Source organism: Gadus chalcogrammus, chromosome 1, assembly GCF_026213295.1.
Source record: "Gadus chalcogrammus isolate NIFS_2021 chromosome 1, NIFS_Gcha_1.0, whole genome shotgun sequence".
In the NCBI taxonomy this organism is placed as follows: domain Eukaryota; kingdom Metazoa; phylum Chordata; class Actinopteri; order Gadiformes; family Gadidae; genus Gadus; species Gadus chalcogrammus.
This window is the reverse complement of record NC_079412.1, coordinates 5,750,052-5,773,564: the sequence shown is the minus strand read 5'-3', so window position 1 is coordinate 5,773,564 and position 23,513 is coordinate 5,750,052. Positions and strand designations below refer to the sequence as shown.

Genomic DNA, 23,513 nt, shown 5'->3' with positions numbered 1-23,513 from the left:
CACGGAGATCCTAGGGGTAGCCGACCTGTCTGATTGCAAACCCTGTTTAAATAAATGCATTGGATGGCTTAAACCTCACTAACAAGCGTGATTTATACGTGGAACCCGGCTCATTGGGGTAGCGGGTTGCCACAATGTCCTTGTTTGACACTTGTATTGAACCAAAGGAATATAAAGAAAGGGACATAATAGTTAATCACAGACCGTTGGTATTTCTTACTGGATTTACTAATCTTATTTTAGAAGATCTATTCCTTTTGATCCCTATAATGAAACATAAAAAGGATTAAGGAAGGCATAATTACTTAGGCTGGCAATTAGTGTCTTAGCTTTGGAACATTTCGATTGATAATTTTTTTGGTTGTTGGATAGGTCATCGTCGTCATGATGCTGACAGACTTGTAGTCCTCATTCTCAAACCTTTAATGCCTCCTGCCCAAACGTTTCCCATACCTCTATAAATTCATGGACAATCTTAATATTTATTTTGCAATGTTGAAATGTGATGGACAGATTGATAGTTTTTCTGGACAGTTTGTTTACACAAGACTATGACTATAGTGGTTACTCAGAGTTGAAGATTGTGCTGGTATGTGTGTTTTGCTCTGATGGCATGTACTGTATGTGGTACAAAGGGGAAGATGTTTCCTGACAAATATGACACAGCTATGTTTGATGGGAAGCTGTGACATTAAGTTATAAACAACACTCTTACTCTCACTTTTGGTGGAAAGTTAGTTGTTCCGCAGGTGATTGTACCATCACAACACATGAGTTTAAGGGACACAAGGTCACAATGAGGTATTTCATCCGGGTATGGAGCAGATACAAACAAATGGCCCATCCCTGGGGTCCCCAACATGACTGTGGTTGTCGTGGTGTACTTTGTTGTACACTCCGTACTGTACTTTGTAGAAAATAATATATTTTCAACAAAGTATATATTTTCATAGTTTCTACTCTTCACAATCGCCAATCCAGCTTCACACCAATCTTTTTGGATGAAAGCTGTGACAATCTTTACCAAACATAATAGCAACACATACATGTAAAATAGAGAAAACCAAAAGGCTAGAAGCAGGGTTAAATAAATGCCACTCTGCTGTTGACATTTTAAAAAACTTCGGAAGGCAATTACATAAATTGATTTCTTTACAGACACAATAATCCTGCGATAATGTTTTATAATTGAATAGTCTCAAGGAAATCTGTCTTTGATCATTTTTATCAGTATATCCTAGCACAAAAGCCTATTATTGTAATCATAACACAAATGTATTTCTGTACAGCACTCACTCACTGACTTCTGTTCAACTGGTTTACTGTGCTTCAGTTAGACCTCAAATTTTATTACATGTTGCTTTGTACTTGTCTTTCACTGTCACACATCCTTTGTTTGAATGCAATCTAATGATGTTCTCTTAAGAGCATGAGCACATGTGACAAACATTAGGCATGTTATCTGAAAAATAAATCAGATTTGATTTCAGTTCATATCAGTTTAACAAACATTAAAACAGCCACTACACCATCTGGTGTTTCCATTTGTTTCTACAACTATCTGGAGCAAAACATTAAGTTTTTAGCGTGTGTTTAGAATTCACAAGTCACTGCCCGCGTAGGAATGTGAACTTTGAATATCCATACATCCTGCATGTTTCATGGTGTCATCGGCATTAAAAATATTGTGAATCTACCAAATGGCAAAAATTCTTCAGAGCAGAGGAGTGAAACAGGTTTGGATTTTGATTAGAATGAGGCAAAATAGTTTCCCTCCTCATCATTTGGTAACCTAGTATAAACACCACTTAATTTATATTCATACTCAATAACTACTTTATTAAAAAATAACATTTAAAACACAATGATACAACACTGTATACAGTAATGTGTGTGTGTGGGTACGAACTGTCTCCCCCAGGTGGACTTAAAAAAAGATTGCTGGTCGGCTCGGAAGTTTTGCAGCTCAATCGTGCTGCAGTCAGGAAACAGAGGGGCACTAAAAACCGGACATTGTATTTAAAAAGCTATTCCGTACTCCTCTCATGAATTACTTGGTTGAAATGTTACTTTAAAATGTTTTGACATGCATTGTTTATTTAATATGCATTCTGAAATTTACAAGAACATCCCTACATTTTTACTTTGGTTGAAATTGAAACTGGCAAAAAAAACGAGTTATTCAGATTCATTCATTCAAATGTGTAAGGAGAAATCAGCTATTCCGGTCAAATGTGTTTCACAAATTCCCCCCGACCTGACATGAATGCAGCATTAGACCTGAGAGAAGTGAATTCCTTTGTTGAAGAAAGTCGAGTGACGAGTAGACCAGGTAATAGACTTCCTCAAAACCCACCAATTCATTTGGATTGGCCATAAGAAAAATTATGTTTGAGAGAAAGGTTGTAGAAACATTGGTGAATACACAATCAGCACAGACTGAGCCTCTAGAAAAACGACCCCACATAGGTAACACTGGATGGTCTGGTTTGAGTACAATTCCTTCATTTTGGAGAAATGCTATTATATAGTGCAGGTTATAAAAACTAGTGGTATTTGACAAGATACAAATATCTTACAAAACGGTATAGATTTTCCATGAATGAGGTGGTAAATATAAAGTGATAATGAGCTATTGGGAGCGCTGCAACAATGCAAAATAAAACACAAAGTTCATAGTTACTAGGGGCTCATGGTTAGCATTGACACGAGTCACCCATCACAACCAAAACGGCGGAAAACTAAACAGAAAACTGTTCAATCAACACATTCAAGACTCTATCTCTCTTCCAAACAGACCATTGACATTGTAACCAGGTCTGAGAAAGACACCTAAATGTTGTTTTTTATAAACCCAATGAATAGTCTTGCAAACCAACCAACGACGACATCATCCAAAGCAAAAGGAAACCAGACCAATACAATAACTTGTATTATTACTGCAAAGTGGATTATTCAACGAATGGATCATCAAGGCGTTAGATTAGTAGTCAATTCTGTCACTTTGACTTCTGCAACCTAAAGGATGCAACCAAAAGTATTTAGTTGGGAAATGGATGAACAAATTATTGAATTAATTTCAGGTTCAAGGCATGTGTGGAAGACTTTATCATGCTAATCATATTACTAATGAAAGACTAAATAATTCAGAAGCCTAGCTAATTACTCAGAATCGAGACTTAGAAGAGTTTATATGTGTGAGAAGTTAAAATGAAAGACGTCTTAAACAGACTAATACACATCCTACAGCAGGGACTATGGCATAGATACCACCGTTAGGTCAAAAAAATAAAACAAGAAAACACTAAGGTTTGTACGTTTCTAGTTCTTTGAAAGTATGAAAAACGTCTCATCCGGCAGCAACTTTAGCTTTTTCTCTTAAAAAGTGTTCAGTTTCAATATGATTCACAAATTTCAGTTGGTTCCAACAAAAACCACCGTCACCCTGAAAGGGGTCTCATTGTCCTGAGAAGTAGGTCCCCTCGCGGCTGTGGGTCTGGAGGTGGCGCTTGATTTTGTCAGAGCGGCTGAAGCACTTGCCGCACACAGGACAGCTGTAGGGCTTCTCCCCCGTGTGGATCCTCATGTGCACCTTGAGGTGGGCCATCTGGGTGAAGCCCTTCCCGCAGATCTGGCAGCGGAAGGGCTTCTCCCCCGTGTGGCTGCGCTGGTGCTCCTGCAGACGGCCAGACGAGCTGCAGCACTTGCCGCACACGCCACAGCGGTACGGCTTCTCCCGCGTGTGCACCTGCACGTGCACGTGGAGGTGACCCGCGTGGCTGAACGCCTCGCCGCACACCTTGCAGCTGAAGGACGACAGGTGGCCTTGGAGCGGGGACTTCTGGAGAGAACAGTCCGCGTTGGCGCTCGCGCCGCCCTGGTTGCGCATGTGGGAGCCCTGACCTCGGCTCCCCCCGGCGCCTCCCTTGGAGCCCGCCATCTGTCCGCCGTTCTCCGCCCCTTGGATCTCTATGTTGTTCTCATTCGAGCAGTTGGGGTTGACCGGGGCCAGGGGCTGGGGAGCGCTGCTGGAGGGGGTGGCTCCTCGGTGGCCTCCTCCGCCACCAGCACCACCAGCAACGCCCTCTGCCTTCACGTGTCTCGACGAGGCCCTCGGCGCCGGCTCCCTCTCCCGGTTCTCCACCCCTTGGCTCTGGGGGATGCTGGACGTGTGGGGGGCCTCCTGGGGGTACTCGTTGCAGACGCGCGGTGGTGTGAACATGGACTCTGGGGTGCTGCACGACCCGTGGGGGCGGAGTTGTTGGTCGTCTCCCTGGTTGGATCGGAGGTCTCTCTTCTCCTTGATCTGGAGGGGAAGGCGTTCCTCATGCCCCATGCTGGGACTCCACTCCCGCCTCGGGTGCTCACCCTCCTCCTCATCCAACAGGGCCATAGATGGACGGTCTGGGTGCATAACAGCACAGGGGAGTTTGTTAGTTATCATAGGAGTCATCATTTAGACACGTCATATTTTTCTCTGAACATACTCAAATTTGGGTAAATAAGAATGTGTTCCGTACAATTATTTTACGAATGTAAGTTGTTGTAAAACAGCAAAGCTGAACACAACCGCTGATTCACATGCTGAACATGGCCTGCATGGGGCAAATAACAGCGCATTATATATTTAATATAATATCACGATATCGTTGCTAACGGTAGCTAGCTAACGAACAAAGGTTGCTACCTAACTAGCTAAGAGGTTAGCGGAGGCTCCACAACAGCTGAAGTTAATTGCTAAAGTGAGCCATCAGTACGTGGAGGCGTGCTAGGAAATGCTAAACGTGAAACCAGCTCTTCAAAACTAAACATTGGCACAACGGTTCACACATTGAATTTGAGCGCCACGCTTCCAATTTAAGCATGGTTTTCATACAGCACGCATGTTACGTTAGCTCTTGGTAGAGAGCTAGCAGCTAACAGTAGAAGCTAACCTGGCGTTAGCTCTGGGCAGTAAGCTAACGGCTAAGCTAACCTGGCCATATCTCGATCCCTGCGTCCCGCAGCCGCCGCCTCAGATGGTCATTCTCCCGCTCTCTCAGCGCGATCTCCTCTTGATACTCCAGGATGGTGTCCTCGACAGATTTGTAGATCTCCTGCGCGGCGAGCATGAGCCGCTCAGTCAAAAACACGTTTAAAAACTGTAATTTGGTCATTTTCAAAGGTTGCAAGGTTCACTTTGTATCATCCAAAATGGACCAAAAAGATGCTTTACGAAGTCACGTGACGCGGAGTGCCTGCTGCTTACCGTAATGATGGGAAAGGAAAGGAAATGGCCCGTAGAAAATAAAACTACCGTAATTATGGTAAAGGTAAGATCCCTTAGAAAATACGACTACCGTAATTATGGTAGAGAAACGGGCTCTTAGAAAATAGGACTGCCGTAATTATGGTAAAGGAGATGTCCCTTGGAAAAATAGGACCGGTGGGGGATTTAAGTTTTCACCAGCAATGGAACAGAAATAAGCAAGAGTGTATGCAATATGTTTACTATTGAAAACTTTTTTTTGCTGCTCTTTTTGTTACAAATGACGAATTCCGGAAGAATACCAGGAATCGGAACCAATAACTTGCCATTAACATAATTTACAATAAGAAATGGCCAGAGGTAACATTACTGTGTGACAATATATATATATATATATATATATATATATATATATATATATATATATATAATTTTTCAATTATTATTATTTTTTTTTTTATTGTATATCTACATAGAATATATTGGCTGAATCAAAAGACAGAAAATAAAACTACAGAACGATGGAAAATAAGAATGTTGTCTTTCCGGGCTAACTCTGAACATTTGTACTAATGTTAAATGGGTGATATCATGCTTTTTCCCTTTGCTTTAGACTGTGAAATTATGTATCGATACAAGTTTTAGGTCTGCTAAAATTGACGAATCTAGGTCCAAGCAAGGGGGAGCAAGGGGGAGTCCAAGCAAGGGGGCTCCCTCCGAGAGCGCCCCTCAATACCTGAAACAGCTGTTAGAGTTCAAACTTTACTTCTTTATTAGTGTCACATAAAGTGCCGGCTACCCGTAATGTTTACAACTTCTTGGGGTTGGGAATATGCTGAAGCACGCGCATAACGTCCGATCAATCGCAACAGACTGGACTACTCGGGAGGGGGCTCTTAAAGCGACATGATACAAATCAGCACCTTTCTGAAATTGTTTTTGAGGAATGAACAGTGTAAGAATAATAAGTATTTCTTAAATACAGGCTAGTAACCCTATTCTAGTAATACCCCCAAATGCAATTATTAAGACTAAAGAAGCGTGATATGGGATCTTTAAGTTAATGTACTTTGTACAATTCAAAAGTTGAAGCATCCAGAGTTGTGCCCTTAGGGACCGGTACTCCCCCGGTCCAATAGGGGCGCCCCACAGACAGTGTTGCCCACTGACCGACTGAAAGAAAGAGAGAGAACGGAAGCGGATATTAGGACCGATATGTCGAAGACCTCATTCTACCACGTGCAGAGGTCCAGTCAACATGAAGCGTCCCAGTGAGTACAGATAACAGACAATTGTTGTAGTTCAGCGTTGTTTACGGAACATTTAACATTTAGAAATGAATTAAGCCAAAGTCATCAGTTGTTATTTGGTAAACGTGTGGTTTAAACTTGTATTCAATAACTGCACATGGTGTAGAGGCGTCCATGTGTCGGACGGTACATAACTGACACCAGGCAAACTGTTCTGTTTAATCTAGAGCTGAAGAAGGCGAGTAAGAGGGTCTCCTGTTCCCAACGTTACAAGATCCAGAAGAAGGTGAGGCACTAATAGAATAGCTGCGTAAAGATGATTGTCAGATTTAAACAGCGTGCTTGTAGTTTGGTGTCGTGTGTGTGAACAGGCCCACGCTCCGGTTGTGACTGTTCACTCTCCCCCCCACATAACCCTTCTTATTGTGCCGGTGCGGATACACATAAATGCGCATTTAGAGACAGGCAGTGTACTTCAACATCAATTTTATGAACATGTGTTGAATGCACATTGTCAAATGTAGACGTTATTAATTTTTAATTTTTAAAACTCAACATTTGATTTATCTTCAAGGTCCGAGATCATCACAGAAAACTCAAAAAAGAGGCGGGCAAGAAAGGAGTGGGGAAAAGAGCGAAGAAGGATCTTGGCGTCCCCAATATTGCACCTTTCAAAGAGGAGGTTCTCAGAGAAGCAGAACAGAGGAAGCTGAAGGTAATGTCTCTATCATCATTAAAAATAACATCGAAATATATTTAGTGATCTAAATGTGTCAGATGTTGGCTTTTTGTTGGTCAGTTTACAACTAACTAACTCACATTTTGACGATGGAAACGTTGTTGCTTTTACAGGTTGAAGAAGAAAAAGCGAAAAGGAAGCAAGAAAAAATAGATGAGCGAGCCAAGAGGAAAAAGGAGAGGGATGCGCCGCGTTCAGAAAGCGAGAATCCAAAGGCCAAGAAGGCTCGACTGGTAAGGGACCAGATATTGATCAGTAAAGTAACGGAGGACTGAGAAGGTTACGCAGCCTGTGCCGTGCTGTAATAACTGGTTTATACCTCCAAGAGAAACTAACGGAACACAACATGGTGGCTCTGGACCCAAAACAGTGCTGCTTGATGCTTCTGTTTTACATTGAGTTTTGGTATCTCTATTCGTCAACTTGCACCTTAAAATTGTACCCACCAGAAAAATAGTGATTCTTGGTAGGAGCATATGTCACCTAATGATGTATGTACAAAGTGTGCCAGATTGCCACTCTGATGCTGAAAAGAAAGGGCTTTCATTTAGATATTGACGACTATTTTTCTAAGAGAAATAATGCATTTCCTCATGAAAGGATACGTTGTCCACTCATATGAGGGGGGAGCCCTAACCGATCATCTCCCCATCAAGCTCTGTTTGACCTGTTAAAAAATAAAAGTACATTAACTCTTGAAGCCTTTCAAAAATATATTGAGCTAATTCTACACGTTCAATTCTTAGGACACGGATGAAAAGGAAGTGTCAAAGAAGAGTGTCATCAAGACATATACAAAGCAGTTTCTTTGTAGTGAAATAAACACGGTAAGTCTGACCTGCTTGTTCTTCCACTCGCTGTGATAAGGCAAAATCCAGAATACTGCAAAAGTTTTTTTTTATTATTACATTGGCTTATCATTTTCTGCCTTTAAGTCTGGGATTGATTAACTTTCTTTGAAAGGCTACCAGTTAAGTTTATTTATTTTTCCCATTTCAGGTAATTGATCAATCTGATGTCATATTAGAAGTGTTGGATGCCAGAGATCCACTGGGCTACCGGTGTCCACAGCTGGAGGAAGCGGTTCTGACTAGGCCTGGCAACAAGAAGCTGCTGCTTGTCCTGACCAAAATAGGTTAATAAGTAGAAATGTGGCACATTCTTCATATGCTTTAAAAAATAAGGGCCTTCCGCAATAGATACATTGGCCTTTTCGTTCTAACTTGGGCAACAATTTCTATCAAGATTTGGTGCCTCAGGAAAATGTCGAGAAGTGGATCCAGTGTCTTGAGAAGGAGTTTCCAGTTGTGGCGTTCAAGGCGTCTACACAGCTCGTGGACAAAACCGTGGTAAGGATTTTCATACATGAAGTCGGAATATCACAAGGCTGTCTGCATAACACCCAAACTACCGAAACAAGCTATATGAAGGAGGACTGAGAAGGTTACGCAGCCTGTGCTGTAATAACTGGTTTATACCTCCAAGAGAAACTAACGGAATGCAACATGGGGGCTCTGGACTACCACAGTGCTGCTTGATGCTTCGGTTTGACATTGGGGTTTGGAATGCCTAGTCCTCCACTTTTATCTTAAAATTTTATCAACAAGAAAATCAAGAATTTTTAACAATTTGTTGAAGACACTGGGAGGTCAGATTGTTTAAATGAATATGCCACTCTGAACTGCTTATGTCAAAACCGTTCCTTTATCATAAAGCTGAAGAAAAGGCTTTATTCTTTTTCAGCAAGAGAAGAAGCGGAGATTTCCTGATTCGCTTCTTGACAAATCCCGAGCTTCCCTGTCTTTCGGTAATGCTTGTCTCCTCGCCCTGCTGGAGAGCTACCAGGCCACCTCCAAACCCGAAGGGACACTCAAAGTAGGCGTAGTCGGTGAGTGGGTGTCATGGCTTTCTTTTTAAACCCATACGGCAGGTTATTCCAGAATATAACTAAATGGTTGGGTGCATGTTTTAGCCTATAATACTCACTTTAAATGCTTTTCCCCAGGCTTCCCTAACGTTGGAAAGAGCAGTCTCGTCAACACGATGAAGGGGCTACGGGCGTGCAACGCTGGGGTAAAGAGGGGCATCACAAAGTGAGTAGATCTTATCTTTGGTATGTATCTGTAAGAGGGGGTATTTAACAAGACTAACTTTCCACATGTGGAAGATTTCTATAGTATAGCTTTGAACCAGCACTTGATGGCGTCCCTTACAATATATGTAGGCCTTAAAAATGTAGGCCTTAAACAAGCAAGGAAATGAGGAAACAAATGCAAGTCTCGATTTACCATGAAGACTACTAATCCAACTCTGATCCTGCTGACATCCCACATCAATGTGACAAAGTCCGCCTCTGCATAGCATTGCTCTCTTGTAAATCCAACACAATGACCTAAGTGCTGTATATTACATGTCTAGACCTCACTCCTCTTGTTACGTCCCACCAGGACCATGCAGGACGTGTTTATCCAGAAGAATCTAAAGTTGTACGACAGCCCGGGCATCGTGGCGTCCCCGTCCAACCCACCGGCCTCCATGGCCCTGCGGAGCCTTCAGGTGGAGGAGGGAGAGGAGAAGGCTCTAGAGGCCGTGAGGACGCTGCTGAAGCAGTGCGACAAGGTCCAGGTAAGCAGGTCAGGAGGAGGAGAGAATTGGCCACATTAAAAGTCGATTTGCATTTTGACTTTTTCTTTTTTTCAGGTAATGCTCCAGTACAACATACCAGACTACAGAAACTCTTTGGAATTTATAACGTTATTGGCAAAGAAACGTGGCTATCTGATGAAGGGTGGAGTTGCTAACATGGAGCAATCGGCGAACACTTTCCTAGATGATTGGACAGGGTAAGGGCTTATGTTTGTTTAGCAAGTCTAAATGAGTGAGGAAATGAGGACAATAACGCAATGTCTTGAATATATTATGAAGACTTCTAATCCAACTCTGATCCTCAATGACATGTGTTCATGTAATGAGGAACAAAGGAAGCACATCTTTTAACATTGAATCATTGTTCCAATACTCCACAGGGCCAAGCTGAGTTATCACTGTAGGGTAGAGGGCCTCAGCCTGCCCCCCTACCTCTCTGAGACCGTGGTTACCGAGAACAAGAAGGGCTTGAATCTCCTCAAACTCCAAACAGGAAACGAGGCAACTCTTCAAGGTATGCGTCTCCAACAGATAATTTGAAATGATAAATCCAGGGTTATTAAGCCTTTAAGGGCTTTCTATAACTGCCTTCAAGCGTATGTTTTATTGTACATTTAGGCTGGAGTCATTGCCTCTTTTAAAACCAACTAAAGGAGCTCAAAGAGGTGTTCATGGGGTTCTTTATGAAAGAACTTTAAACCACATGTTTTTTGTGTAGCTGATGACCTTTTCTCACCATCAGGTGTTAAATATCCCAACAAGGCCAGTAGCATAAGCCTGATCTCTAAAGGCCCCACAGCCGGTCTGTTGAGTCCCACAAATGTCGTCCAGAAGCCTGTGCCAATACCGAGGGAAGAGGTGAAAGAGGTAACTTTTATCGCAGTGCATCCAGTCGTTATTTTTAAAACAATCTATAATAATGGAGTGTATATATAAGACTCGAGTAGCCACATACTTGATGTCTGTAATGGAGCTGCAACAGACCATAATGACCCTCGCAATTTAGATGTATGCCTCTTTTTTAATGTCTGGATCCCAAAAAGGAAATGAGGACAATTACGCAAGTCTGACAATGATGAAGACTTCTAATCCAACTCTGATCCTGCTGGCCAAGACACCCTGTGTCAAGTCATCTTGAGTCAACTGTGGTTCATGAAACCTAAGTCCTTGTACTCTTTCCAGCTGGAGGTGCTCAACAAAGAATCTGGACCAGTGGAAGATACCAAGGATGTACAGAAAACTGATAACAAAAGTAAGTTAATATCCAACCAGCCTCTAAATTACTATCCTACAATACAGTCAAGTAAATTGACGGTTCCTTAAATTTTAATTTTGTGGCATTTCTTTTACAGATAAAAGCAACAAAGTCCAATTCCAGTCAGTTCCAGTTGGTACCAGCCCAAACAACGACGCCTATGACTTTAACACCGATTTCAAATGAGCACCAGCTTTGGTTTCCTTTGAACCCAAGATCGCACACCTCTTTACTTGCATACAAGGTTATTTCAGGTCACTGAAATACAAGAATCTAATGGATACTGTTCATGGAGTATGTCCTGTGATAAACGTTTTGAGTTGATTTATAAACTTCCTTCAGATTGTGTATATAGCTTACATTTAATAAACACTTAATGGATCTCATGTCTCCAAAAAGCCTGAAGCTCCCATCTTTCAGAAGTGTAGGTGGGAGAAAGAATCTATAAAAAAAAAATCTAGAAATTGTTACTTTATTGAAGTAAGTTAACAAAATAATGGGTACAACAGTTTTTGATAAATGCTACAAGAACAGCACTGATAGCAATGGTTTGTAAACAAATTCTGTGCACATTTCCTGTTGCTGCTGGTGGTCTGGTTAGTGGTTGGCCTACTTTAACTCCATGAAATGACCACCTGGTTATTCTTTCAAAGAAATGTTCATGAAGGCAGTAAAAAATTCGAGTTGCAAATTTCCATTTTTCAGAACAGCCAGCTACAAAAGGCCACTCGTATGTAACGTTCCAAAAGATTAGGGACATGAGGCTGTATGAAATCAAATGTCAGCTGATACAAGATATTGTGGATAAATACAAAATGGGTAACAAAGCTGCAAGGACACCCAACTACTGCAATTCCTTCGTGAAATTGGTCCCAATAGATTTAATGATCTGATAATTTGGCTACTTAAGAATATAGTGGCATTACTGGTGGATAAGGACTGGTTGCTGATTGGACAGTTGTTTCTTCAACACGAATCCCTTTGTCATTCTACAAAAGCATAGGATTGATATAGCATGATAAATATTTTACCATATATACAAATATTGAGACCCATTAAGAGTTCGAGGCTTTAGACAAGGAGATAAACACCCACAGTCCACTATGTAGTGCTAAAAACAACAGCATTCATTTAAAAACTGCTGAGTGAAGAAAGTGGATGAATCATGAATGGAAGGCAATGTGACGGGGGGCCTTGTGTAGAAGTCGGACATACGGACAATACCTCAGGTCTATTAGACTAAATGATTTGGTAACTGAAGCCATGACAGCAGGTTTATGATGTAGTGTGCTAGTATGTCCAGTAACGCTGATCCAGATATATGAACATTCTGGATGAGTTGACCATTTACGGTTGTTATGGGCGTCCACATGTCGCAACTCCCAATTGGTTGATTATGATTCATCAATGCATGTCTATGGTTTTCTAAATGAGGTCCTTGGCATGTATGAGGGGCAACTAACCCACAAATGAACGTTATTCCTGAGATTTCCTCAGCCATGGTCACTTTGCTGGAGCAGGTCATTCATCGTGCGTAGCCCTAGGCGTTACTCTCCCGAGTGTCTGCGAAGAGGACTGAACTTCCCTGTGGGGTCCGGGATGTACCACCTCTCCCAGACGTCAGAGTAGGCTGACTTCGCCCCCCAGGGCTTGTAATGTCCGTTCCAGTGGAGGAGCTTTGCTGCCTTCACAAACTGGGCCGAGTATCGCGGGCCAGCCCCTGTGGAGCCTTAAATATGCAGCATATTAAATACACTATATTATTATTATTATAACTTTATTCAAGACACAGGAAAGTCCACATAGACAGCACACTACATATATATATATATATATATATATATATATAGTGTGCTGTCTATGTGGACTTTCCTGTGTCTTGAATAAGTTATAATATATAATATAGTGTATTTAATATGCTGCATATTTAAGGCTCCACAGGGGCTGGCCCCGCGATACTCCGGCCCAGTTTGTGAAGGCAGCAAAGCTCCTCCACTGGAACGGACATTACAAGCCCTGGGGGGCGAAGTTCAGTCCTACTCTGACGTCTGGGAGAGGTGGGTACAATCCCGGACCCCACAGGGAAGTTACAGTCCTATTCGCAGACACTCGGGGAGACGTAACGCCTAGGGCTACGCCACGATGAATGACCCTGCTCCAGCAAAGTGACCACTGGCTGAGGAAATCTCAGGAATACGTTCATTTGTGGGGTTAGTTGCCCCTCATACATGCCAAGGACCTCATTTAGAAAAACCATAGACATAGCATTGATGAATCATAATCAACCAATTGGGAGTTGCGACATGTGGACGCCCATAACAACCGTAAAAAAAATGGTCAACATCATCCAGAATGTTCATATATCTAGGATCAGCGATTACTCTGGACATACTAGCACACTACATCATAAACACTGCTGTCATGGCTATCAGTTACCACAATCATTTAGTCTAAATAGACCTGAGGTATTGTCCGTATAGGCGTCCGACTTCTACACAAAGGCCCCCCGTCACATTGCCTTTCCATTCATGATCTCATCCACTTTCTTCACTCAGCAGTTATTAAATGAAATGCTGTGGTTTTAGCACTACATAGTGACTGTGGGCTGTTTATCCTCCTTTCTAAAGCCCCGAACTCTTAATGGGTCTCATACTTTGTTATATAGGGTAAAATATTTATCATGCTATATCAATCCTATGCCTTTTGTAGAACTGAAAAAGGATTCAGTGTTGAAGAAACAAATGTCCCAATCAGCAACCAGATCCTTATCCACCAGTAAATGCCACTATAAGTTCTTAAAGTAGCCAAATTATTCAATTCATTAATCTATTGCGGGACCAATTTCACGAAGGAATTGCAGTAGTTGGGTGTCCTTGCAGCTTGTTACCCATTTTGTATTTATCCACAATATCTTGTATCAGCTGACATTTGATTTCATACAGCCTCATGTCCCTAATCTTTTGGAACGTTATACGAGTGGCCTTTTGTAGTTGGCTGTTCTGAAAAATGGAAATTTGCAACTCGAATTTTTACTGCCTTCATGAACATTTCTTTGAAAGAATAACCAGGTGGTCATTTCCATGGATTTAAGGTAGGCCAACCACTAACCAGACCACCAGCAGCAACAGGAAATGTGCACAGAATTGTTTACCAAACCATTGCTATCAGTGCTGTTCTTGTAGGCATTTATCAAAACTGTTGTACCCATTATTTTGTTGAACTTACTTCAATAAAGTAACAATTTCTAGATTTTTTTTTTTATAGATTCTTTCTCCCACCTACACTTCTGAAAGATGGGAGCTTCAGGCTTTTTGGGAGACATGAGATCCATTAAGTGTTATTAAATGTAGCTATATACACAACTCTGAAGGAAGGTTATAAATCAACTCAAAACGTTTATCACAGGACATACTCCATGAACAGTATCCATTAGATTACTTGTATTTCAGTGACCTGAATAACCTTGTATGCAAGTAAAGAGGTGAGGCGATCTTGGGTTCAAAGGAAACCAAAGCGGGTGCTCATTTGAAATCGGTGTTAAAGTCATAGGCGTCGTTGTTTGGGCTGGTACCAACTGGAACTGACTGGAATTGGACTTTGCTTGCTTTTATCTGTAAAAGAAATGCCACAAAATTAAAATTTAAGGAACCGTCAATTTACTTGACTGTATTGTAGGATAGTAATTTAGAGTCTGGTTGGATATTAACTTACTTTTGTTATCAGTTTGCTGTACATCCTTGGTATCTTCCACTGGTCCAGATTCTTTGTTGAGCACCTCCAGCTGGAAGAGTACAAGGACTTAGGTTTCATGAACCACAGTTGGCTCAAGATGACTTGACACAGGGTGTCTTGGCCAGCAGGATCAGAGTTGGATTAGAAGTCTTCATTATAGTCAGACTTGCGTAAGTGTCCTCATTTCCTTTTTGGGATCCAGACATTAAAAAAGAGGCCATACATCTAAATTGCGAGGGTCATTATGGTCTGTTGCAGCTCCATTACAGACATCAAGTATGTGGCTACATCGAGTCTTATATATATACTCCATTATTATAGATTGTTTTAAAAATAACGACTGGGATGCACTGCGATAAAAGTTACCTCTTTCACCTCTTCCCTCGTATTGGCACAGGCTTCTGGACGACATTTGTGGGACTCAACAGACCGGCTGTGGGGCCTTTAGAGAGATCAGGCTTATGCTACTGCCTTGTTGGGATATTTACCACCTGATGGTGAGAAAAAGGTCATCAGCTACACAAAAAACATGTGGTTTAAAGTTCTTTCATAAAGAACCCCATGAACACCTCTTGAGCTCCTTTAGTTGGTTTTAAAAAGAGGCAATGACTCAGCCTAAATGTACAATAAAACATACGCTTGAAGGCAGTTATAGAAAGCCCTTAAAGGCTTAATAACACTGGATTTATCATTTCAACAATTCAAATTATCTGTTGGAGACGCATACCTTGAAGAGTTGCCTCGTTTCCTGTTTGGAGTTTGAGGAGATTCAAGCCCTTCTTGTTCTCGGTAACCACGGTCTCAGAGAGGTAGGGGGGCAGGCTGAGGCCCTCTACCCTACAGTGATAACTCAGCTTGGCCCTGTGGAGTATTGGAACAATGATTCAATGTTAAAAGATGTGCTTCCTTTGTTCCTCATTACATGAACACATGTCATTGAGGATCAGAGTTGGATTAGAAGTCTTCATAATATATTCAAGACATTGCGTTATTGTCCTCATTTCCTCACTCATTTAGACTTGCTAAACAAACATAAGCCCTTACCCTGTCCAATCATCTAGGAAAGTGTTCGCCGATTGCTCCATGTTAGCAACTCCACCCTTCATCAGATAGCCACGTTCTTTGCCAATAACGTTATAAATTCCAAAGAGTTTCTGTAGTCTGGTATGTTGTACTGGAGCATTACCTGAAAAAAAGAATAAAGTCAAAATGCAAATCGACTTTTAATGTGGCCAATTCTCTCCTCCTCCTGACCTGCTTACCTGGACCTTGTCGCACTGCTTCAGCAGCGTCCTCACGGCCTCCAGAGCCTTCTCCTCTCCCTCCTCCACCTGAAGGCTCCGCAGGGCCATGGAGGCCGGTGGGTTGGACGGGGACGCCACGATGCCCGGGCTGTCGTACAACTTAGATTCTTCTGGATAAAACATCCTGCATGGTCCTGGTGGGACGTAACAAGAGGAGTGAGGTCTAGACATGTAATATACAGCACTCAGGTCATTGTGTTGGATTTACAAGAGAGCAATGCTATGCAGAGGCGGACTTTGTCACATTGATGTGGGAGATGTCAGCAGGATCAGAGTTGGATTAGTAGTCTTCATGGTAAATCGAGTACTTGCATTTGTTTCCATCATTTCCTTGCTGGAATCCAGATTATTTTTAAGGCCTACATATATTGTAAGGGACGCCATCAAGTGCTGGTTCAAAGCTATACTATAGAAATCTTCCACATGTGGAAAGTTAGTCTTGTTAAATACCCTCTTACAGATGCATACCAAAGATAAGATCTACTCACTTTGTGATGCCCCTCTTTACCCCAGCGTTGCACGCCCGTAGCCCCTTCATCGTGTTGACGAGACTGACTCTTTCCAACGTTAGGGAAGCCTGGGGAAAAGCATTTAAAGTGAGTATTATAGGCTAAAACATGCACCCAACCATTTAGTTATATTCTGGAATAACCTGCCGTATGGGTTTAAAAAGAAAGCCATGACACCCACTCACCGACTACGCCTACTTTGAGTGTCCCTTCGGGTTTGGAGGTGGCCTGGTAGCTCTCCAGCATGGCGAGGAGACAAGCATTACCGAAAGACAGGGAAGCTCGGGATTTGTCAAGAAGCGAATCAGGAAATCTCCGCTTCTTCTCTTGCTGAAAAAGAATAAAGCCTTTTCTTCAGCTTTATGATAAAGGAACGGTTTTGACATAAGCAGTTCAGAGTGGCATATTCATTTAAACAATCTGACCTCCCAGTGACTTCAACAAATTGTTAAAAATTCTTAATTTTCTTGTTGATACAATTTTAAGATAAAAGTGGAGGACTAGGCATTCCAAAACCCAATGTCAAACCGAAGCATCAAGCAGCACTGTGGTAGTCCAGAGCCCCCATGTTGCATTCCGTTAGTTTCTCTTGGAGGTATAAACCAGTTATTACAGCACAGGCTGCGTAACCTTCTCAGTCCTCCTTCATATAGCTTGTTTCGGTAGTTTGGGTGTTATGCAGACAGCCTTGTGATATTCCGACTTCATGTATGAAAATCCTTACCACGGTTTTGTCCACGAGCTGTGTAGGACGCCTTGAACGCCACAACTGGAAACTCCTTCTCAAGACACTGGATCCACTTCTCGACATTTTCCTGAGGCACCAAATCTTGATAGAAATTGTTGCCCAAGTTAGAACGAAAAGGCCAATGTATCTATTGCGGAAGGCCCTTATTTTTTAAAGTATATGAAGAATGTGCCACATTTCTACTTATTAACCTATTTTGGTCAGGACAAGCAGCAGCTTCTTGTTGCCAGGCCTTGTCAGAACCGCTTCCTCCAGCTGTGGACACCGGTAGCCCAGTGGATCTCTGGCATCCAACACTTCTAATATGACATCAGATTGATCAATTACCTGAAATGGGAAAAATAAATAAACTTAACTAGTAGCCTTTCAAAGAAAGTTAATCAATCCCAGACTTAAAGGCAGAAAATGATAAGCCAATGTAATAAAAAAAAAATACTTTTGCAGTATTCTGGATTTTGCCTTATCACAGCGAGTGGAAGAACAAGCAGGTCAGACTTACCGTGTTTATTTCACTACAAAGAAACTGCTTTGTATATGTCTTGATGACACTCTTCTTTGACACTTCCTTTTCATCCGTGTCCTAAGAATTGAACGTGTAGAATTAGCTCAATATATTTTTGAAAGGCTTCAAGAGTTAATGTACTTTTATTTTTTAACAGGTCAAACAGAGCTTGATGGGAGATGATCGGTTAGGGCTCCCCCCCTCATATGAGTGGACAACGTATTCTTTCATGAGTAAATGCATTATTTATCTTAGAAAAAATAGGCGTCAATATCTAAATGAAAGCCCTTTCTTTTCAGCATCAGAGTGGCAATCTGGCACACTTTGTACATACATCATTAGGTGACATATGCTCCTACCAAGAATCACTATTTTTCTGGTGGGTACAATTTTAAGATGCAAGTTGACGAATAGAGATACCAAAACTCAATGTAAAACAGAAGCATCCAAGCAGCACTGTTTTGGGTCCAGAGCCACCAATGTTGTGTTCCGTTAGTTTCTCTTGGAGGTATAAACCAGTTATTACAGCACGGCACAGGCTGCGTAACCTTCTCAGTCCTCCGTTACTTTACTGATCAATATCTGGTCCCTTACCATTCGAGCCTTCTTGGCCTTGGATTCTCGCTTTCTGAACGCGGCGCATCCCTCTCCTTTTTCCTCTTGGCTCGCTCATCTATTTTTTCTTGCTTCCTTTTCGCTTTTTCTTCTTCAACCTGTAAAAGCAACAACGTTTCCATCGTCAAAATGTGAGTTAGTTAGTTGTAAACTGACCAACAAAAAGCCAACATCTGACACATTTAGATCACTAAATATATTTCGATGTTATTTTTAATGATGATTGAGACATTACCTTCAGCTTCCTCTGTTCTGCTTCTCTGAGAACCTCCTCTTTGAAAGGTGCAATATTGGGGACGCCAAGATCCTTCTTCGCTCTTTTCCCCACTCCTTTCTTGCCCGCCTCTTTTTTGAGTTTTCTGTGATGATCTCGGACCTTGAAGATAAATCAAATGTTGAGTTATAAAAATTAAAAATTAATAACGTCTACATTGACAATGTGCATTCAACACATGTTCATAAAATTGATGTTGAAGTACACTGCCTGTCTCTAATATGCGCATTTATGTGTATCCGCAACCGGCACAATAAGAAGGGTTATGTGGGGGGAGAGTGAACAGTCAGCAACCGGAGCGTGGGCCTGTTCCACACACACGACACCAAAAACCTACAAGCACGCTGTTTAAATCTGACAATCATCTTTACGCAGCTATTCTATTAGTGCTCACCTTCTTACTGGATCTTGTAACGTTGGGAACAGGAGACCCTCTTACTCGCCTTCTTCAGCTCTAGATTAAACAGAACAGTTTGCCTGGTGTCAGTTATGTACCGTCCGACACATGGACGCCTCTACACCATGTGCAGTTATTGAATACAAGTTTAAACCACACGTTTACCAAATAACAACTGATGACTTTGGCTTAATTCATTTCTAAATGTTAAATGTTCCGTAAACAACGCTGAACTACAACAATTGTCTGTTATCTGTACTCACTGGGACGCTTCATGTTGACTGGACCTCTGCACGTGGTAGAATGAGGTCTTCGACATATCGGTCCTAATATCCGCTTCCGTTCTCTCTCTTTCTTTCAGTCGGTCAGTGGGCAACACTGTCTGTGGGGCGCCCCTATTGGACCGGGGGAGTACCGGTCCCTAAGGGCACAACTCTGGATGCTTCAACTTTTGAATTGTACAAAGTACATTAACTTAAAGATCCCATATCACGCTTCTTTAGTCTTAATAATTGCATTTGGGGTATTACTAGAATAGGGTTACTAGCCTGTATTTAAGAAATACTTATTATTCTTACACTGTTCATTCCTCAAAAACAATTTCAGAAAGGTGCTGATTTGTATCATGTCGCTTTAAGAGCCCCCTCCCGAGTAGTCCAGTCTGTTGCGATTGATCGGACGTTATGCGCGTGCTTCAGCATATTCCCAACCCCAAGAAGTTGTAAACATTACGGGTAGCCGGCACTTTATGTGACACTAATAAAGAAGTAAAGTTTGAACTCTAACAGCTGTTTCAGGTATTGAGGGGCGCTCTCGGAGGGAGCCCCCTTGCTTGGACTCCCCCTTGCTCCCCCTTGCTTGGACCTAGATTCGTCAATTTTAGCAGACCTAAAACTTGTATCGATACATAATTTCACAGTCTAAAGCAAAGGGAAAAAGCATGATATCACCCATTTAACATTAGTACAAATGTTCAGAGTTAGCCCGGAAAGACAACATTCTTATTTTCCATCGTTCTGTAGTTTTATTTTCTGTCTTTTGATTCAGCCAATATATTCTATGTAGATATACAATAAAAAAAAAATAATAATAATTGAAAAATTATATATATTATATAATATATATATATATATATATATATATATATTGTCACACAGTAATGTTACCTCTGGCCATTTCTTATTGTAAATTATGTTAATGGAAAGTTATTGGTTCCGATTCCTGGTATTCTTCCGGAATTCGTCATTTGTAACAAAACAGCAAAAAAAAGTTTTCAATAGTAACATATTGCATACACTCTTGCTTATTTCTGTTCCATTGCTGGTGAAAACTTAAATCCCCCACCGGTCCTATTTTTCCAAGGGACATCTCCTTTACCATAATTACGGCAGTCCTATTTTCTAAGAGCCCGTTTCTCTACCATAATTACGGTAGTCGTATTTTCTAAGGGATCTTACCTTTACCATAATTACGGTAGTTTTATTTTCTACGGGCCATTTCCTTTCCTTTCCCATCATTACGGTAAGCAGCAGGCACTCCGCGTCACGTGACTTCGTAAAGCATCTTTTTGGTCCATTTTGGATGATACAAAGTGAACCTTGCAACCTTTGAAAATGACCAAATTACAGTTTTTAAACGTGTTTTTGACTGAGCGGCTCATGCTCGCCGCGCAGGAGATCTACAAATCTGTCGAGGACACCATCCTGGAGTATCAAGAGGAGATCGCGCTGAGAGAGCGGGAGAATGACCATCTGAGGCGGCGGCTGCGGGACGCAGGGATCGAGATATGGCCAGGTTAGCTTAGCCGTTAGCTTACTGCCCAGAGCTAACGCCAGGTTAGCTTCTACTGTTAGCTGCTAGCTCTCTACCAAGAGCTAACGTAACATGCGTGCTGTATGAAAACCATGCTTAAATTGGAAGCGTGGCGCTCAAATTCAATGTGTGAACCGTTGTGCCAATGTTTAGTTTTGAAGAGCTGGTTTCACGTTTAGCATTTCCTAGCACGCCTCCACGTACGATGGCTCACTTTAGCAATTAACTTCAGCTGTTGTGGAGCCTCCGCTAACCTCTTAGCTAGTTAGGTAGCAACCTTTGTTCGTTAGCTAGCTACCGTTAGCAACGATATCGTGATATTATATTAATATATAATGCGCTGTTATTTGCCCCATGCAGGCCATGTTCAGCATGTGAATCAGCGGTTGTGTTCAGCTTTGCTGTTTTACAACAACTTACATTCGTAAAATAATTGTACGGAACACATTCTTATTTACCCAAATTTGAGTATGTTCAGAGAAAAATATGACGTGTCTAAATGATGACTCCTATGATAACTAACAAACTCCCCTGTGCTGTTATGCACCCAGACCGTCCATCTATGGCCCTGTTGGATGAGGAGGAGGGTGAGCACCCGAGGCGGGAGTGGAGTCCCAGCATGGGGCATGAGGAACGCCTTCCCCTCCAGATCAAGGAGAAGAGAGACCTCCGATCCAACCAGGAGACGACCAACAACTCCGCCCCCACGGGTCGTGCAGCACCCCAGAGTCCATGTTCACACCACCGCGCGTCTGCAACGAGTACCCCCAGGAGGCCCCCCACACGTCCAGCATCCCCCAGAGCCAAGGGGTGGAGAACCGGAGAGGGAGCCGGCGCCGAGGGCCTCGTCGAGACACGTGAAGGCAGAGGGCGTTGCTGGTGGTGCTGGTGGCGGAGGAGGCCACCGAGGAGCCACCCCCTCCAGCAGCGCTCCCCGCCCCTGGCCCCGGTCAACCCCAACTGCTCGAATGAGAACAACATAGAGATCCAAGGGCGGAGAACGGCGGACAGATGGCGGGCTCCAAGGGAGGCGCCGGGGGAGCCGAGGTCAGGGCTCCCACATGCGCAACCAGGGCGGCGCGAGCGCCAACGCGGACTGTTCTCTCCAGAAGTCCCCGCTCCAAGGCCACCTGTCGTCCTTCAGCTGCAAGGTGTGCGGCGAGGCGTTCAGCCACGCAGGTCACCTCCACGTGCACGTGCAGGTGCACACGCGGGAGAAGCCGTACCGCTGTGGCGTGTGCGGCAAGTGCTGCAGCTCGTCTGGCCGTCTGCAGGAGCACCAGCGCAGCCACACGGGGGAGAAGCCCTTCCGCTGCCAGATCTGCGGGAAGGGCTTTCACCCAGATGGCCCACCTCAAGGTGCACATGAGGATCCACACGGGGGAGAGCCCTACAGCTGTCCTGTGTGCGGCAAGTGCTTCAGCCGCTCTGACAAATCAAGCGCCACCTCCAGACCCACAGCCGCGAGGGGACCTACTTCTCAGGACAATGACCCCTTTCAGGGTGACGGTGGTTTTTGTTGGAACCACTGAAATTTGTGAATCATATTGAAACTGAACACTTTTTAAAGAAAAAGCTAAAGTTGCTGCCGGATGAGACGTTTTTCATACTTTCAAAGAACTAGAAACGTACAAACCTTAGTGTTTTCTTGTTTTATTTTTTTGACCTAACGGTGGTATCTATGCCATAGTCCCTGCTGTAGGATGTGTATTAGTCTGTTTAAGACGTCTTTCATTTTAACTTCTCACCATATAACTCTTCTAAGTCTCGATTCTGAGTATTAGCTAGGCTTCGAATTATTTAGTCTTTCATTAGTAATATGATTAGCATGATAAGTCTTCCACACATGCCTTGAACCTGAAATTAATTCAATAATTTTCATCCATTTCCCTAACTAAATACTTTTGGTTGCATCCTTTAGGTTGCAGAGTCAAAGTGACAGAATTGACTACTATCAAACGCCTTGATGATCCATTCGTTGAATAATCCACTTTGCAGTAATAATACAAGTTATTGTATTGGTCCTGGTTTCCTTTTGCTTGATGATGTCGTCGTGGTTGGTTTTGCAAGACTATTCATTGGGTTTATAAAAACAAATTTTAGTGTCTTTTCTCAGACCTGGTTACAATGTCAATGGTCTGTTTGGAAGAGAGATAGAGTCTTGAATGTGTTGATTGAACAGTTTTTCTGTTTAGTTTCCCGCCGTTTTGGTTGTGATGGGTGACTCGTGTCATGCTAACCATGAGCCCTAGTAACTATGAACTTTGTGTTTTTATTTTGCATGTTGCAGCGCTCCAATAGCTCATTATCACTTTATATTTACCACCTCATTCATGGAAATCTATACCGTTTTGTAAGATATTTGTATCTTGTCAAATACCACTAGTTTTTATAACCTGCACTATATAACTGCATTTCTCCAAAATGAAGGAATTGTACTCAAACCAGACCATCCAGTGTTACCTATGTGGGGTCGTTTTGA

The 23,513-nt window shown here is 42.4% G+C and overlaps 4 protein-coding genes, 5 non-coding genes and 1 pseudogene across 10 annotated transcripts in view; 5 read left to right on the top strand and 5 right to left on the bottom strand.

Annotated features, from left to right (window-relative positions):
- Positions 1-2,580: 2,580 nt before the first annotated feature.
- Positions 2,581-5,258, bottom strand: LOC130374625 (zinc finger protein 22-like). Of its 2 annotated transcripts, none has more exons than XM_056581542.1 (2): positions 4,976-5,258; positions 2,581-4,404 (listed from the first exon to the last, which is right to left on the bottom strand). In XM_056581542.1, exons 1-2 carry the CDS (start codon positions 5,154-5,156, stop codon positions 3,458-3,460), a joined length of 1,128 nt encoding a protein of 375 aa, XP_056437517.1. In that variant the 5' UTR covers positions 5,157-5,258; the 3' UTR covers positions 2,581-3,457. The 2 variants fall into 2 exon arrangements, with proteins under 2 accessions (XP_056437517.1, XP_056437590.1); XM_056581615.1 differs by lacking the exon at positions 4,976-5,258 and adding an exon at positions 4,521-4,949.
- A 1,172-nt stretch (positions 5,259-6,430) lies between these two features.
- Positions 6,431-11,508, top strand: LOC130374554 (guanine nucleotide-binding protein-like 3). The gene is made up of 15 exons (XM_056581418.1): positions 6,431-6,519; positions 6,726-6,784; positions 7,073-7,213; positions 7,351-7,470; positions 7,984-8,064; positions 8,237-8,372; positions 8,483-8,586; positions 8,981-9,125; positions 9,243-9,330; positions 9,685-9,862; positions 9,938-10,080; positions 10,264-10,397; positions 10,626-10,750; positions 11,066-11,135; positions 11,236-11,508. Exons 1-15 carry the CDS (start codon positions 6,507-6,509, stop codon positions 11,322-11,324), a joined length of 1,626 nt encoding a protein of 541 aa, XP_056437393.1. The 5' UTR covers positions 6,431-6,506; the 3' UTR covers positions 11,325-11,508.
- LOC130392286 (small nucleolar RNA SNORA47) lies at positions 7,502-7,588 on the top strand. Its single transcript, XR_008897004.1, has one exon. It is a non-coding gene; the product is annotated as a small nucleolar RNA SNORA47 (small nucleolar RNA).
- LOC130392264 (small nucleolar RNA SNORD19) lies at positions 9,491-9,564 on the top strand. The gene has a single exon (XR_008896999.1). It is a non-coding gene; the product is annotated as a small nucleolar RNA SNORD19 (small nucleolar RNA).
- Positions 10,118-10,195, top strand: LOC130392275 (small nucleolar RNA SNORD19). Its single transcript, XR_008897002.1, has one exon. It is a non-coding gene; the product is annotated as a small nucleolar RNA SNORD19 (small nucleolar RNA).
- Positions 11,509-15,496: 3,988 nt separating the features above from the next.
- On the bottom strand, positions 15,497-19,575 carry LOC130391926 (guanine nucleotide-binding protein-like 3; annotated as a pseudogene).
- Positions 15,800-15,877, bottom strand: LOC130392269 (small nucleolar RNA SNORD19). Its single transcript, XR_008897000.1, has one exon. It is a non-coding gene; the product is annotated as a small nucleolar RNA SNORD19 (small nucleolar RNA).
- LOC130392280 (small nucleolar RNA SNORA47) lies at positions 18,410-18,496 on the bottom strand. The gene has a single exon (XR_008897003.1). It is a non-coding gene; the product is annotated as a small nucleolar RNA SNORA47 (small nucleolar RNA).
- A 1,161-nt stretch (positions 19,576-20,736) lies between the features above and the next one.
- Positions 20,737-22,563, top strand: LOC130391920 (zinc finger protein 135-like). The gene is made up of 3 exons (XM_056602266.1): positions 20,737-21,013; positions 21,583-22,078; positions 22,176-22,563. The coding sequence occupies exons 1-3, from the start codon at positions 20,833-20,835 to the stop codon at positions 22,561-22,563; spliced, it is 1,065 nt and encodes a 354-aa protein (XP_056458241.1). The 5' UTR covers positions 20,737-20,832.
- Positions 22,564-23,490: 927 nt separating this feature from the next.
- LOC130391912 (serine/threonine-protein kinase Nek4-like) overlaps positions 23,491-23,513 on the bottom strand; it is a 2,752-nt gene continuing 2,729 nt past the window's right edge. The window contains exon 7 of the mRNA XM_056602253.1: positions 23,491-23,494. Within this exon, the coding sequence (XP_056458228.1) occupies positions 23,491-23,494 (4 nt within the window). The remainder of the gene's footprint in view (positions 23,495-23,513) is intronic.

Excerpts from the sequence above, each read along its gene's own strand:
- LOC130374625 (XM_056581542.1), bottom strand. The coding sequence starts at position 5,156 with ATGACCAAATTACAGTTTTTAAACGTGTTTTTGACTGAGCGGCTCATG. Across the intron at positions 4,405-4,975 it reads AGGGATCGAGATATGGCCAG|ACCGTCCATCTATGGCCCTG; the intron begins GTTAGCTTAGCC and ends TTATGCACCCAG.
- LOC130374554 (XM_056581418.1), top strand. Across the intron at positions 9,863-9,937 it reads AGCAGTGCGACAAGGTCCAG|GTAATGCTCCAGTACAACAT; the intron begins GTAAGCAGGTCA and ends TCTTTTTTTCAG. Across the intron at positions 11,136-11,235 it reads ACAGAAAACTGATAACAAAA|ATAAAAGCAACAAAGTCCAA; the intron begins GTAAGTTAATAT and ends TTTCTTTTACAG.
- LOC130391920 (XM_056602266.1), top strand. The coding sequence starts at position 20,833 with ATGACCAAATTACAGTTTTTAAACGTGTTTTTGACTGAGCGGCTCATG. Across the intron at positions 21,014-21,582 it reads AGGGATCGAGATATGGCCAG|ACCGTCCATCTATGGCCCTG; the intron begins GTTAGCTTAGCC and ends TTATGCACCCAG. Across the intron at positions 22,079-22,175 it reads GAGGCGCCGGGGGAGCCGAG|CTGCAAGGTGTGCGGCGAGG; the intron begins GTCAGGGCTCCC and ends GTCGTCCTTCAG.